The sequence below is a fragment of the Barbatula barbatula genome (genome assembly GCF_947034865.1).
Source record: "Barbatula barbatula genome assembly, chromosome: 4".
In the NCBI taxonomy this organism is placed as follows: Eukaryota; Metazoa; Chordata; class Actinopteri; order Cypriniformes; family Nemacheilidae; genus Barbatula; species Barbatula barbatula.
The window spans coordinates 26576360-26591070 of record NC_136768.1 but is presented as its reverse complement, the minus strand read 5'-3'; the positions used below and the strand labels follow the sequence as shown (position 1 = coordinate 26591070).

The 14711-nt window shown below is 40.1% G+C and overlaps 3 protein-coding genes and 1 pseudogene across 4 annotated transcripts; all 4 read right to left on the bottom strand.

Annotated features, from left to right (window-relative positions):
- Positions 1-319: 319 nt before the first annotated feature.
- On the bottom strand, positions 320-711 carry LOC306893240 (histone H2B-like; the record flags this gene model as incomplete). Its single annotated transcript, XM_079454988.1, has 1 exon — positions 320-711. The coding sequence occupies one exon, from the start codon at positions 709-711 to the stop codon at positions 337-339; it is 375 nt and encodes a 124-aa protein (XP_079311114.1). The 3' UTR covers positions 320-336.
- Positions 712-3984: 3273 nt separating this feature from the next.
- On the bottom strand, positions 3985-4296 carry LOC306892746 (histone H4; the record flags this gene model as incomplete). Its single annotated transcript, XM_079453994.1, has 1 exon — positions 3985-4296. The coding sequence occupies one exon, from the start codon at positions 4294-4296 to the stop codon at positions 3985-3987; it is 312 nt and encodes a 103-aa protein (XP_079310120.1).
- A 608-nt stretch (positions 4297-4904) lies between these two features.
- LOC306893303 (histone H3.2-like) lies at positions 4905-10894 on the bottom strand (annotated as a pseudogene). The gene is made up of 2 exons: positions 10831-10894; positions 4905-5202 (listed from the first exon to the last, which is right to left on the bottom strand). The product of its transcript is annotated as a histone H3.2-like (transcript).
- A 197-nt stretch (positions 10895-11091) lies between these two features.
- On the bottom strand, positions 11092-11478 carry LOC306893475 (histone H2A-like; the record flags this gene model as incomplete). The annotated part of the gene is made up of 1 exon (XM_079455311.1): positions 11092-11478. One exon carries the CDS (start codon positions 11476-11478, stop codon positions 11092-11094), a length of 387 nt encoding a protein of 128 aa, XP_079311437.1.
- Between the last annotated feature and the right edge of the window lie 3233 nt (positions 11479-14711).

Below are 14711 nucleotides of genomic sequence, written 5' to 3'. Positions count from 1 at the left end.
GATTTGCCTACGTTTTTTCTATTACTGTGGATTGACCTTCCAGGCGGTTCTATGTTTAACAAGGAATCTCCCACTTCATATGAAATCATCTTATGGCACATTTACTCTTCAGAGATTTATAGCAAAAGACAATAGCGCCACCTTCTACTAAGATCGTGTAACTAAGTGCTCGAGACAAACTTCACTTACCCGTCGCGTTCTGAACGAGAAATCAGTTGGTCGCGAACAAGAACGCAACTAAATACACACACGGCAGCCTTACAAGCTCTTTACGTCGAAACAGTGGGTGGCTCTTAAAAGAGCCTTTGGGTGGATAAACGCTTGATACGCGTCGCTTTACTTGGAGCTGGTGTACTTGGTGACGGCTTTGGTGCCCTCGGACACGGCGTGTTTGGCGAGCTCACCGGGCAGCAGCAGACGCACGGCGGTCTGGATCTCTCTGGACGTGATGGTGGAGCGCTTGTTGTAGTGCGCGAGACGAGAAGACTCGCCGGCGATGCGCTCGAAGATGTCGTTGACGAAAGAGTTCATGATGCCCATCGCCTTGGAAGAGATGCCGGTGTCGGGGTGGACCTGCTTGAGGACTTTGTACACGTAGATGGCGTAACTCTCCTTCCTGGACTTTCTGCGCTTCTTTCCTCCCTTCACGGCGGTCTTGGTGACGGCCTTCTTGGATCCCTTCTTGGGCGCGGGCTTGGCCGGTTCAGGCATGATGAAGAGTAGACGGAAAATACGCTAGAGCCACCGCGCGGGGGTATTTATACACTCCAGCATGCAAATGTCTGCATCAAGGGGCGCGCTCCCATTGCGTGTCTTCGTCGGCCAAACCTGTAATATCTTGCTATTGGTCAGCACTCAAATAGAAGGGCGGATGGAAAGGGCCAATTAAAGTGTTTCCCGCCCATAGCCTCGAGTTTGAACAAGCCCCTCCCCCCGCAATGATTTCCATTGTTTTCGCTTCCGGCTCATTTTATTTCGTTATTTTGATCATATTTAACAATTCGACGCGCGTTTCATTAACGCCTCTCAATTAAAGTTGTTTTATAGAGCGGGAAAGAGAGATTTTCAATAAACGTTCATAAAATTATATCCATTTATTCTGCTACTTCAATGTATAAATTGTAAATTATGTCTAAACTATACTCTTTTTCTGTTTATTATATTTTTGAAATATTTTATTATAAACTACTTTAAGTTCACCTATACATCACACTTTATATATATATATATATATATATATATATACAGGGCCGTGCACAGACATTTTGAGGGGCAGTGGCCTAAACCAAAAAAAGGGGCACTAAGGGGATGGTTGCTTGTTAACACAAATTATCCAGTTATTAGAAAATATACAATTAAAAAATAATTCAGCACACGCTCAAATACATTTTAGACTTTATTGTAGATGTTTTGATAGAACATACTCTAACTAGGGGTGTTCTTCATACCACTGTCCCTGAAAAGAACGTACTTGTTCTTTGTACCACATTGTACATTATATTGTCTTTTTTTTACATGCACAGGATCTGATGGATTTTGTGTGTACATGGCAGTGGCTGCCTCACTCTCCATTTCGTCCTGCCCGCGTCTGTCTCTTCCCTCTCTGTCTCATTGCATTGCCTTTCTTTCTCATTCTGAACTTTTTCTGTCTCTGACTCAGTTCCAAGACCTTCACTTTTACTCTGTTGAGTTTATTCTGAGGCAGTTTCATCTTAATAGAGAGAGTTTGAATAACAGTCATATCCCAAATACAATTGTTAGGCTTAGTGCTAATTCAATTTATGTTCTTGTAATATAACTACTCTTCCATTCAAATAATTGAATGTCTATCTTTCTTTTTATCAAACTCTAGCATATTCAGAGTCCTTTACTGTCAGCCAGTTTAACAACACTTACCTGTAAGTGGCTGATTTACAACATCTCACTCCTAGTCCTGCTTGACCTTAGTGCTGCGTTCGAAACTGTAGACCATAACATACTTCTAGATCGCTTACACAATTATACCTGTATTGAGGGACAGGCATTACAATGGTTCAGATCTTACTTGTCAGACAGACATCAATTTGTCTATTTAAATGGGGAATCATCAAATCTAACGCAAGTAAACTATGGACTACCTCAGGGATCGGTTCTGGGACCCCTGCTGTTCTCCATATACATGCTGCCCCTTTGGAAACATTATTAAAAACATGGAATTAGCTTCCATTGCTATCCAGATGATACTCAGCTATATATCTCATCAAGACCATATGATTCCTCCCAGCTATCCAAATTAGCAGAGTGCATTGAAGATATAAAACATTGGATGACTTGTAATTTCCTTCTTTTAAATTCTAATAAAACAGAAATATTACTTATCGGACCAAAGACACGCAAACCGAATATTTCTGATTATAAACTGCAAGTTGAAGGATGTACTGTTACTCCAACAAATACATTAAAAGATCTAGGCGTTATATTAGACAGCAACCTGTCATTTCAAAATCACATCTCAAATAAAAACAGCCTTTTTCCACCTAAGAAATGTTGCAAAAAAAATTCACCTAGAATAACTAAATCCACCAAAAGGGGTCAAGCTTTCTCATACGTAGCATCTAAACTCTGGAATAGCCTTCCTGATACTGTTCGAGGATCAGACACACTCGCCCAATTTAAATGTAGATTAAAGACACATCTTTACAGCAAAGCTTTCACTTAATGCAAATATGCAAAATAAACCAGCGGGAGACTGCTGACATTAGATATTATTTACTAGGTGTTATATATCAAGTTAAACTAATCATGTACTGTGTTTTACCTTTTCCCCTGTAAAGCTGCTTTGGAACAGTGCACATTGTGAAAAGAGCTATATAAATAAAAATTGAATTGAATTCAAATCCCTCACTCTCTGAGCCTGCCTCTGCCTCATCTTCAATGGAGTAATAAGTAATAGACATTTAATTTCAATATACAACTCATTTAGAGCCTATGATGTGTTAGTCAGAACTAAGACAAGTGATTACAATGGGAAATATATTTACAAGAATTAAACTGGAGCTTTGAATCCATGTTTGCAGTGTTGAACTGCCTTTAACAGCCTCCCTTCGCTCATTCTCTCTCGGTCTTCTTTTTTGTGAAGGCATTGTTGTACATTTGGGGGGATTGACAAAGTGTGCCAACAACAGGACATTATTTAAATCTGATCGTTGAGTACAATCATTTGATTAGACAAGCAGCTAACTTTAATTCTAAAAACGCGGATATGTTGTACAAGCTGTTAGCACTAGTAGAAGACCAAGAGCAAAACATTACCGACATACAAAAAATAAATACCAAATGACAAATTTTGCAGATTAAACCACAGTCTCTTGCATAACCGACCTGTTAATGCGACAGCTTTCGTTAACTGTCGTGTTCTCTCTCAGTTTCAAGAGACAGAGAGCGCGCTGCCCAGAGACACTGTGAGTGATGCTGCGGAGCGAGCGGGAAAACCTGGAGCGGAATGCTTTGAGTGGAGCGGTGGGGGATTGGAAGAGGGGCGATGGGAAGAGGGGCACCTCAGTCGATGAGGGCAGAGGGGCAGTGGCTCTAGCCACCGGGCCACCCCCCTGTGCACAGCCCTGTGTGTATATATATATATATATAGCACGGAGTAATATAAAATAACTAGATTTAGGCTACTTACTCTACGGTTACTTACGTAATTATGCATAAATACATGTAACGTGTAACACAGGGACTGTAAATGACGTCTTTCCCGACTCTTTATACTCCAGCCGGTCGGGTTCTACAAGACAACAAACGATTGACTGAATGCGTTACAAAGTACAAAATAATCCTAAGGAAACCGCAGCATGATGTCGTGCGTGACGCCTCTAACGATACTCAAGTGAAGCAGCGCTTCGTGCAACAGTAAACCAGAAGGTTCAGCTCTTTCTATGACGTCATGGGTGGCTCTTAAAAGAGCCGTTGGGTTTTCAATGAGAGTCCGGGTCACGTTTAGGCCTAACCTCCGAAGCCGTACAGGGTGCGTCCCTGCCGCTTCAGCGCGTACACGACGTCCATGGCGGTGACGGTCTTTCTCTTGGCGTGCTCGGTGTAGGTGACGGCGTCACGGATCACGTTCTCCAGAAACACCTTCAACACACCGCGAGTCTCCTCGTAGATGAGACCGGAAATACGCTTCACTCCACCGCGGCGAGCGAGACGACGGATGGCGGGCTTGGTGATGCCCTGGATGTTATCACGCAGAACCTTACGATGACGCTTAGCGCCTCCTTTCCCGAGTCCCTTTCCTCCTTTACCTCTTCCAGACATATTCTTGGCCGCTAGTGAGTTCGTACAATGATTAAGTAGATAAATCGCTTGCAGAGGAGGACCTATACATGCGCCTACAGGACCACGTTGAAACACACAAACGCGCGAGGGCGGAGCGAGCAGTACATCACGTATTTTTTCCCTCGTAGTCCGCCACTCCCAAAACATCAGTAAACGGTCTAAAATGAGTATTAGTGTTAGTAGGCCACAGTATACATTTCTCATGCGTTAGTGGTTTCTTATTTAACTTGTTGGTCAAGAGCACGGATGCCAACGGGCTTGTTTTGAAAGTCATTCCTGGAAAAACATGCCTAATGCAGATAAACATGAAAACCATCACCGGTGTCTTAACAGCCACCACCTGCGTTAAATTGTAGCGAAATGAAACCTGATGGCTCATAAAACAACACATGTATTTAGGGTTTTAATGATCAATGCATCACTACACATTATGTGCAAATCAACAGGGATTCGGGTGAATTTTCCCGCACACCTACGGACTAAACAACACGCTACAATGTGCATATGTGACAAAACGCTGGAATTGTCATTCAGAACCTGTGGTGGCTCTTAAAAGAGCCGTTGGGTTGATAGCGCAGACGCGGGACTTAAGCGCGCTCTCCGCGGATGCGACGCGCCAGCTGGATGTCTTTGGGCATGATGGTCACTCTCTTGGCGTGGATGGCGCACAGGTTCGTGTCCTCGAACAGACCGACCAGATAGCCTCGCTGGCCTCCTGCAGCGCCATGACGGCGGAGCTCTGGAAGCGCAGATCCGTCTTGAAGTCCTGAGCGATCTCTCTCACCAGACGCTGGAAAGGCAGTTTGCGGATCAGCAGCTCGGTGGACTTCTGGTAGCGGCGGATCTCCCTCAGAGCAACGGTGCCGGGTTCCCTTTGTTGAGCCGCTTGTCAGTACACGATCCGTTCGCGCAGGCGCACAACAACGTTGTAGAAACCGCTCATGCGCAAATAATGATTTTGTTTTGCGACGATTTACGACACTGCACGATTTGTTCGACGCTTGCGCAGCTTTACATTTAATTTAGTTTAGAGGACATTGTATACTGGTCTGAAATCTATAATGAATGTGTGTTGTATTGGAGGGATGTGGTCCTAGGTTGTGTAGATTATAATCGATCTAAAAAAGGTAATTTTTATGTAATTAATCTGATCTTGTATAGCCTATTCATAAATCTAAATATTTAATATTTAGTAATAAATTACTAAATTTAAAGTTAACTAGTATTATCAGATTTTAATACAAAAACGACACAGACCGTCTTTGACAATACTACTGACTTCAGATCGAAACACGGCAAGGTAAATAGACATGCCATACAGCAATGAATCGCAAAGTGGATTTGGAGGAAACAGATGATTTTGGTTACATGTGGAATAAAGTATTTTTATCGACTGCAAATCTTCAATGTTCATGTAACAACTATTATTTTGGATTGGCAACCACATAAACACATCGTAATGGTAACGTTTAAAAACATAAAAACAGACTCGCCGTGAACTGTTAAACTATGTAACGTTAGCCTACACACAGAAAAAAAAAGGTTCTTCGCCGGTTCTTCACCGGTTCTTCGGGATGATTGAGGTGCTATATAGCACCGCTACTGTATAAAGAACCAGTTAAGCACCTGTATGGTTCTTCAGCGGTTCTTCATTGGTTCTTTGGGGTTGTTAAGGTGCTATATAGCACCACTGCCGTACAAGTCCGTTAACCCCTCAGTATATAGTTTTTTAGGATCTCAACTCTCTCTTAGTCTCTTTAGTTGGGGAAAGGATTGAAAACAACATAAACAACAAGATAATTCTGGGATGTGAGAGCTGTTAGTTGTAGCTTAAATTATGTGGAAGGAGAAAGGAGGATGAGAGAAAGCTAAAACATGGTGAACGGCTGTAGTCTTTGAATGAATGTAAATGGATAAGAGACTTCACATGGGTGTGCGAAGTCACCGAAATTATATCACAAACTCAATTTTTGGGCTATTGCCTTTTTCTCATATATTAACTTTGCTTTGTGTTATTTAGTGAAATATTATATATTGATGTTTTGTGATTTAAGCTTATATAATGACATTTTCAATCATTTACTATGATCTCAATGCCCTGACCTTTCTGTTGGAAACAGCATTCAAGTAGACTACTAATTTCCAATGTCTTCAGTGTGTCACATACTGGGTGAAAAGCAAAATATAATAAATTATAAATAGGCAATATTCAGATAGATTATCAAAAGCATTCTCAATATTCTCAATAACTATAGTCTTGATATTAGACATAATACTACAATGGTTATGTGTCCTGCCCACAAAAATGAGTTGGAAGTGTTTTTTATCACACCATTGTTTTAAATTATATCTTACGTATATAGTTACATTTCCTTTATAAAAGGTTTAGACCGTACCATCTTTAATCTTATTTACATAGATTATAAAATCCCACCATGAACAAGAATTTAAATCGCTAAAAACCTGAGCTGGACCTGCTCAGAACTACCTTTGACCAGAGCACGTCACGTAACCTAGCAACCATTCGCCAATCAGGTGGACGCACCATGCAAGCGCGAGTTCAAAGCTTCCTGAGGAGAAAACTTCATCGTTGGACGCGGATTCAGACGGAAAAGAAGCAAATATATATCGAGGTGAGTAACAGTGCCACAGAAATAGGATCTTTACAAAATGTATTCTACAGGCGACATTTTTCATTTGTATTTGCAAACGTTACTTTAACTTATAGCGTTTTGTGACAGAGCCAAACCAACCGCGTAAGGTAACGCTAAATTGCAGATTTAGTTTTCTTTAATATGCGAATACCATCCCATTCACGCTCAAAAAACCCCAACAAAGTCGAACCAGCTGCAATTGCTAGTTTTAAACAAAAAAACGAACCAACCGACAAAGCTCGAGACACATAACGTTAACGTTAACCTCGAGACTAAAAAAACAGGGTTCATTTAACGTAACAGAGATAAGTTTACAAACAGTAAAGTGTAACGAAATATCCTTGGTTTCATAATTACGTGTATATTTTTTGTATCTGTATTTACAGTAAGCGATTCATTGCAAGTGTTAATGAATTGGATTTAAGACATTTAATGGCCTTGTGGTCATTTAACTGATTTACAGTAACTGTTCAGTTTAAATTGTGTTAAACTACTGTTCTAGCAGATATGAGTAATTCAGGTTTTCATGTAGGCATAATAGCAGATAATGTTATAGGCTAACATTCACCTTTATTTTATCTTTCTCTTTAGATTATGACAGACCTTATGAGATGGACTTCTGTTCAAGTTTGCCAGCGGCTAAAAGATATCGAATTGGGGGAATTCTGTGAAACTTTTTTGGGTAAGGTTCAAGTATTTTGCAATTGATGTACCAGTGCCCTAACTGCCATGTAAGAACATTCACTTACAACAAATACCTCAGACACCTGCGGTATTTCCATGAAAGTGAGCCACATTTCTTTGTTGTATGTGGACACAGTGGCTGCCTAAAAAGGTACAAAAGAGTAAGTTCTTTACGTATCCATGTTTTTCGGACTCATAAAATCCCAAAGTGTGCCAAGAAAATATCCCCCACATCATTACACCACCACCAGCCTGAACCGTTGATACTAGGCAGGATGGATCCATGCTTTCATGATGTTGACGCCAAATTCTGACCCTACCATCCGAATGTCACAGCAGAAATCGAGACTCATCAGACCAGGCAACGTTTTTCCAATCTTCTACTGTCCAATATTGGTGAGCCTGTGCGAATTGTAGCCTCCGTTTCCTGTTCTTAGCTGTCAGGAGTGGCACCCGGTGTGGTCTTCTGCTGCTGTAGCCCATCCGCCTCAAGGTTCGATGTGTTGTGCATTCAGAGATGCTCTTCTGCATACCTTTGTTGTAACGAGTGGTTATTTCAGTTACTGTTGCCTTTCTATCAGCTCGAACCAGTCTGGCCATTCTCCTCTGACCTCTGGAATCAACAAGGCATTTTCTCCCACAGAACTGACGCTCACTGGATATTTTCTCTTTTTCGGACCCTTCTCTGTAAACCCTAGAGATGGTTGTGTGTGAAAATCCCAGTAGATAAGCAGTTTCTGAAATACTCAGACCAGCCCGTCTGGCACCAACAACCATGCCACGTTCAAAGTCACTTAAATCACCTTTCTGCCTGATTCTGACGCTCGGTTTGAACTGCAGCAGATCGTCTTAACCATGTCTACATGCCTAAATGCATTAAGTTGCTGCCATGTGATTGGCTGATTAGAAATGTGCGTTTACGAGCAGTTGACAGGTGTACATAATAAAGTGGCCTTTATGCCTTATTTAAACATAACATGGCATAGTTGACTGGAACAGGTTATAATGTCATTGATCACTTTAGTATTGACACTTATTTGTTACATTTTATTGGCAACCCTCATTTATGACAATTTAACTTCCCTTAATAGGTAGATGCCGGAGAAGATGAACGAAGCATCAAGGAACATCTGTGAGCAATGAAGGTGGAAACTGAGAAGCTTCGACCAAATATAGAGCTCAGAAAAGAAAAGTTGGCACTGATTAAATGCTACCAAAGAAATTTTGTGTCCAACCACAGCACAGAGGAGGCTCTCTCTGAGTTCACGTGTTTTAGACTGGCCAAAATAGTAAGTACAGTAGTATATTAATTGGCTCCTTTAATTGAGTTATGGCTATATTTTAATACGTGTCTTTTTTACTTAATCGGAAGCTACTTTGGATTTTGAGAGACCACACATCTGTTGATGTGGACCAACAACTTCTTGCGCAGCTGTCTGTAATGGCACCTCGAGTCCTTGAAGAGTCCCCTGAAAGAGAGATTCAGGCGCAAAATTGAGGACTGTGTAAATGGCAGACTAAAAAAGGTAATTCAATCTGCACTGCTTAGATAGTCTCCCTGTATGTTTCTGTCTGCACAGTAATGAATGTTTAAAAAACTAAACAAGTATTTGGTGAAAGCATCCACCATGTTATGTCAACCTAATGAGGTTATTGTATTTACCTGCACTGTTCAAGGAGGACCCAGGGTTGCTGTTTGAGGTTGAGGTAAGCCATGAACATTTGATTACAGTTTGAAGAACTTATTGCACATTTTTTACATTGAAAACACTGAAATGGAACATTTACACAAGTAGTAAACTTAGTTAGTTATTTACATTCACACTCCACAGAAGTCATCTGCATTGGTTTGGTTCCGATCGGTCGAAAAACCAAGGACTAGTTCGCAAAAGTAGGTTTTTTACATCATCAGCGATAACTCGCAAACCGTTTGCTGGACAGAAGTGGTTCCAGAGGCAAGTTTCCTGTAGCTCAGTGGTAAGAAATAAATTGTATCCTGTATTTATTCTAACTGTATATCCTGCACCTGCTAATTGCACTTCTGGTTAGACCTAAACTACATTTTGTTACACTGTACTTGTATATGTGTAATGACAATAAAGTTGAATCTAATCTAATTTTGTATTGCCTCTGTTTATTCCCTTTATTTAAGCATAGATTTTATTTGCTGCTTAAATGCATAAATTTAAAGGTTTTTAAATCTATGGTGTTTTGATACGATTAAAAAATGTTTTTTAATAAGTGTCATTTATTAAAGCATTTCAACTTGTCTATGGTAGTATCTGGCATTAAAATGAGCCCTATTAGATAAATTAAAACAATATACGACACCTGTTATGGTTCTACCTAGCACCTTTTGATAAATGCTATAACGCTTCTTTATAAGTAGGTGCCATATAGAAGTTCTCCTATGATTATGATCCAGAGAACCATTGTTGGTTCTGTTGAGCACCATTAAGCATAAAGTGCTATATGGCACCTTTAATGGTTCTACATAGCACCATTTGATAAAGGTGCCATATAGCACCATTTAAAATAGGTGCTATATAGCACTAAAAATGGTTCCCCTATGATTACGAGCCAAAGAACCACTTTTAGTGCTATATAGCACCATTTGTTTTTTGTGTGTACAAAACAAAAAATATGCCTCCTGTTGTGCCATCAAATGTTTCATCGCCTGCGTGGAACCAATAGTGTAGGAAAACCATGACGTTTTCTAATACGTAATAACGCGCATGCTCAGAACGGATCGTGTACTGACACCGCTATGCAACTGTGTCGTTTTATGATGTTGTTTTTGTGTAATGATGGCTGAAATAAAGACAAACCAACTGCAGTTTGATTGCTAGTAATTTGAATGCACAACAAAAAAACATGACTTTTAAAAAAACAGAATAACCTAATTTAGTAAACAAACTCTTCATACGTTAATTATAATGTTGAAGACATGTAATAATGAAGGGATGTATGAGCGTCAATACAACACTGGAATCCTTTCGGAAATATGTCACGATAACGTGATTCCTCTTGTAGTTCATAAATTTATGTTTGTAGGTAATAAATACACGTTTTTGATATGGGTTGTAAAGGATATGACAACAGTTTAAAACTCTGAGAGTGCAGAAAAATCATGGAGAAAATCTCCTTTGAAGTGGTTTATCAGAGGCACTGTAACCTGCCTGTTGGGCTCGTTCAGACCGAGTGCTGTTGGTGGTCTTCAGAGCAAAAGACTCAATCATGTCTTAATTCATTATCAAAAACTACAAACCTGGTTTGTCTACCGAGTGTTTACGAATGTGAAGGATAACAAAATACATGTAGGTTCGTTATACAAAAACCCAAATGAAAACAAAAACAAGCGTTTCGCTCTCTTGTCGAGTAAGTGTGTGGCTCTTAAAAGAGCCTTTGGGTTTACGGGAGACGATTTTCCGCCAGTTTACTTGGACTTCGCGGGCTTCTCGGTCTTCTTGGGCAGCAGCACGGCCTGGATGTTGGGCAGCACGCCGCCCTGAGCGATGGTCACTTTACCCAGAAGCTTGTTCAGCTCCTCGTCGTTGCGCACCGCCAGCTGCAGGTGACGGGGGATGATGCGGGTCTTCTTGTTGTCGCGAGCGGCGTTTCCGGCCAACTCGAGGATCTCGGCGGTCAGGTACTCGAGCACGGCGGCCAGATACACTGGAGCACCGGCGCCGACCCGCACCGCGTAGTTGCCTTTACGGAGAAGCCTGTGAACACGACCCACGGGGAACTGAAGTCCGGCTCTGGATGAGCGAGTCTTGGCCTTAGCTCTCGCCTTACCGCCAGTTTTGCCTCTTCCGCTCATGGTTGACTTGCAACAAACTCCGTTAAAGACTCACGGTGAGTGAATGTGTAGTGAGACGTTCCAGTATTTAAATCTGTCAGTTTGTCGCCTATTGGTTGGAGTCTGGTAAAGTTTTTAACCAATCAGTCAAATTCCCTCAAAGATCCAAGCCGCCTCCCCGTTGTTCTGCCCCGCCCCTTGTACTACAGAGAAACACGAAAAGTCTTCAAGGGTCAAGATCCCAATTACAGCAAAAACCATCGTTATAACCATAATGACGACTCAACAAAACCATCGGCATGGAAACATGTGTTTACATGTAAATCAACTTTTGTAGACATACGCCGTAAATAAAGTGACAGTTGTGTCTGTGAGTGAAGGTGCTAATAGTGTTTGTGAAGTTGAAAATAAACTTGTAGAAACTATGGAATTTCACTGTTAATTTTATAGACAATTTACAGTGTTTATCCGTATTTTTACTTTAACAACTGATAAACATCTCTTTAAATGTTGTGTTCATCTGAGCTATACATTAAAAATAACAAATGCCATTTTTTTAAATTACCGTTTCGAGTGTAATGAACTAAAAATGATCAGTAGGAAACTATTGGAGAAATACCTATAAGCCATTGTGCTTGTTGTTAATATAAGGTCGCCGCTTGTGAGATTTGTTATTCATTAGCACCCAATGATATATATATATTTTTTTACAGCTTAGCTCCGGTCTTGGGTATACTTAATAAAAAATGATTCAGAAATTGATGTAGAGTTATGTTAAAATTAAACATTTCTTGATGTTATGTCATTAAATATACTGGAGTTGCAGTATTTGAGTTGAAGTTGAGCAGTTTGTTTTGAACATTATTTCAAGTTAGATTAACTTGTAATTTATTTTTATAAATACTCTACCAGGTCCGGGGTGGGTAATCGGGAGAATTCCCGGTGGGCCGCTTCACTTTTGGGCCGGTCGAGAATTTTTTTTTTCTTTTTTTTTTCCTCTCTTCAGGTACGATAGCTGGGTCGGGCCTATCGTAACGGTACGCGTCAGGGAGGATGGATGAGAGGAAGAGGCCAGGAGGGGCTGAAAAAGCTTAGGTTTGATGACAGAGCTACTAGCACATTACAGACTGAAGGTCATACTGTCAGGACATGTAGTGAGGTGACACATGAAGGTCAGGAGGATAGTGGCGGACTGTCATATATGGAAGAACCAGAGCTGGAACTTGAAAGCAGGACCTGTTCCTCCTGCAAAAACTGTGCCATTTGTGTCCATTTAAAACTCTCACAGTATAATCTCTTCACAGATGCTTATCATGTGATTGGGTTAGCATATAAGTTTCTGTTGACTTTGTCCATCACACAGGTTGCATGTGAGAGAAGCTTCTCAACTTTAAAATTTGTGAAGAATAGGCTACGAAGCTCATTGAGTCAGGACAACTTGGGAGTCTTTCATGTTAATGTGCACAGAGAAGGAAATCCACATGTCTCTAAGCAACGACACCGTTATCGATAATGTGGCTGAAACCAGTGCACTGCTTAGGCGGCTACTGATGCTGTAGATGCTGTTGGTGCTATTCGCAATGTAACCATAAACAGTTCTGTGACTTGAACTGTAAACATTAGTTCAATATGCCTCTTTGTGGAAGAGTGGGATTGGGATACATTTCAAATGCTTTATTTATTTATTTCTGCTTTTTGTTAATAGGAAGAGCTGAACTGTTGCTTCATTTATCCAAATAGGAAAAAAATGCTAATTTGGAATTCCACCATGGAAAAAGTGGGCCAGTTTTGGGCCTGAAACTCCCGGGCTGAAAAGTGGCCCCACTCCGGCCCTGTACTCTACTGTGGTGTTATGGTGAAATCACAGAGTGGTTCACTTTTCATTGTTTTTATAGTAATATTGCTGTGAAAGTTATGCAGTTATTAACCTGGAATATACTGTAACAGTGTAACATTACTTGATGGGGGTTAAGAATAAAGTATATATCCCAGTGTAATGCATCCAGAACGCATAGAGAATCGAAAGCATAAAGAACGAGCCAGAACATGGGTTTGTTTATGAGGAATATATCGTTTATGGATATTAATGCACATGTGAAGTCTCAGAGAATGTTTATACGTTTTTTATCCAAAGCGACTTACAAATGAGGTAAACAATGTAAGGAATTTGAATACAGTATACAGAGCTGAGGCTTTTTTTTAGGGGTCAGTATAGATATGCATTAATGTTGAACTAAAGACGCGTGGTTGAATTATTGTAATAAAGCATTACGAGAACGGCTCCGTTGTCAGCGACAGTTGTCAGTCTTGTTATTTCTTTTATATAGAAAACCAGGCGTGCTGCAAATGCATTTAAAGTCTTTCTGTTTTTTTCATTCATCTGTTCCTTTACAAAAACATTGTCATGTGTTTTTATAATAAATCCTAGCCTCATCATCTACCTGCACTTGTCTGTGAATAATGGAGGCTGCAGCAAACTAGATTGTAGTTTTGTGCAAAATAACAACAATACAATGTTATTATTTTCATCATTTTCTTGAAATTCGTTTCTTTGAAATTTATTCGATAAATATAGACTGGCTATTCTAATTACAGTGTCATTATTTGTAGTGAGGTTTAAGTATATTATTATTTATGATTTAAATAAAAATTAAAATGAATAACAGCCCAAATAACTAATTGGAAACAAGAGTGGTCCTAAAACAGATTCTAAAAATCTGATAAATGATTTAATAGATGTCTGACTGACTCGGATAGTCTAAAGACTTATAATTGGTTCCTTCGTAACATCTCAGTTATGTTTTGGTAAACAAAAATATTTCCATCTCGCTGAACTCTCCATGCAATTCTTGTGTCCTTCTCTATCCCATGATCCTTCAGTTTCTGCTTTATCTGAAAAACAGAATCAATCTTTAATTATTAATGAAATCAGAACGATTAAAGAAACTACACAACTAGCCACCTTGCATACATCCATACAAAATAATTGTGTTTTGACACGGACATGACTGGACAAACTGTTGTTTACAAAATGTAATACTTACCGCCTGTAAAACTGCAGCGTCATTTAGATTCTGACCAGTTTGTATTTCTACTTTCAGAATTTGTCTCTTTGAATCTGTTGGAAGATTACAAGTTGTATTACTCAAGGCTATTTGAATAGTTCTGAGGTCTCATTTATAAACCTTTGCATATATATTTCGTCTTTCAAGTGCAGGCAGGCACAAAAGGAAGATTTTGCATACGCACAAAGG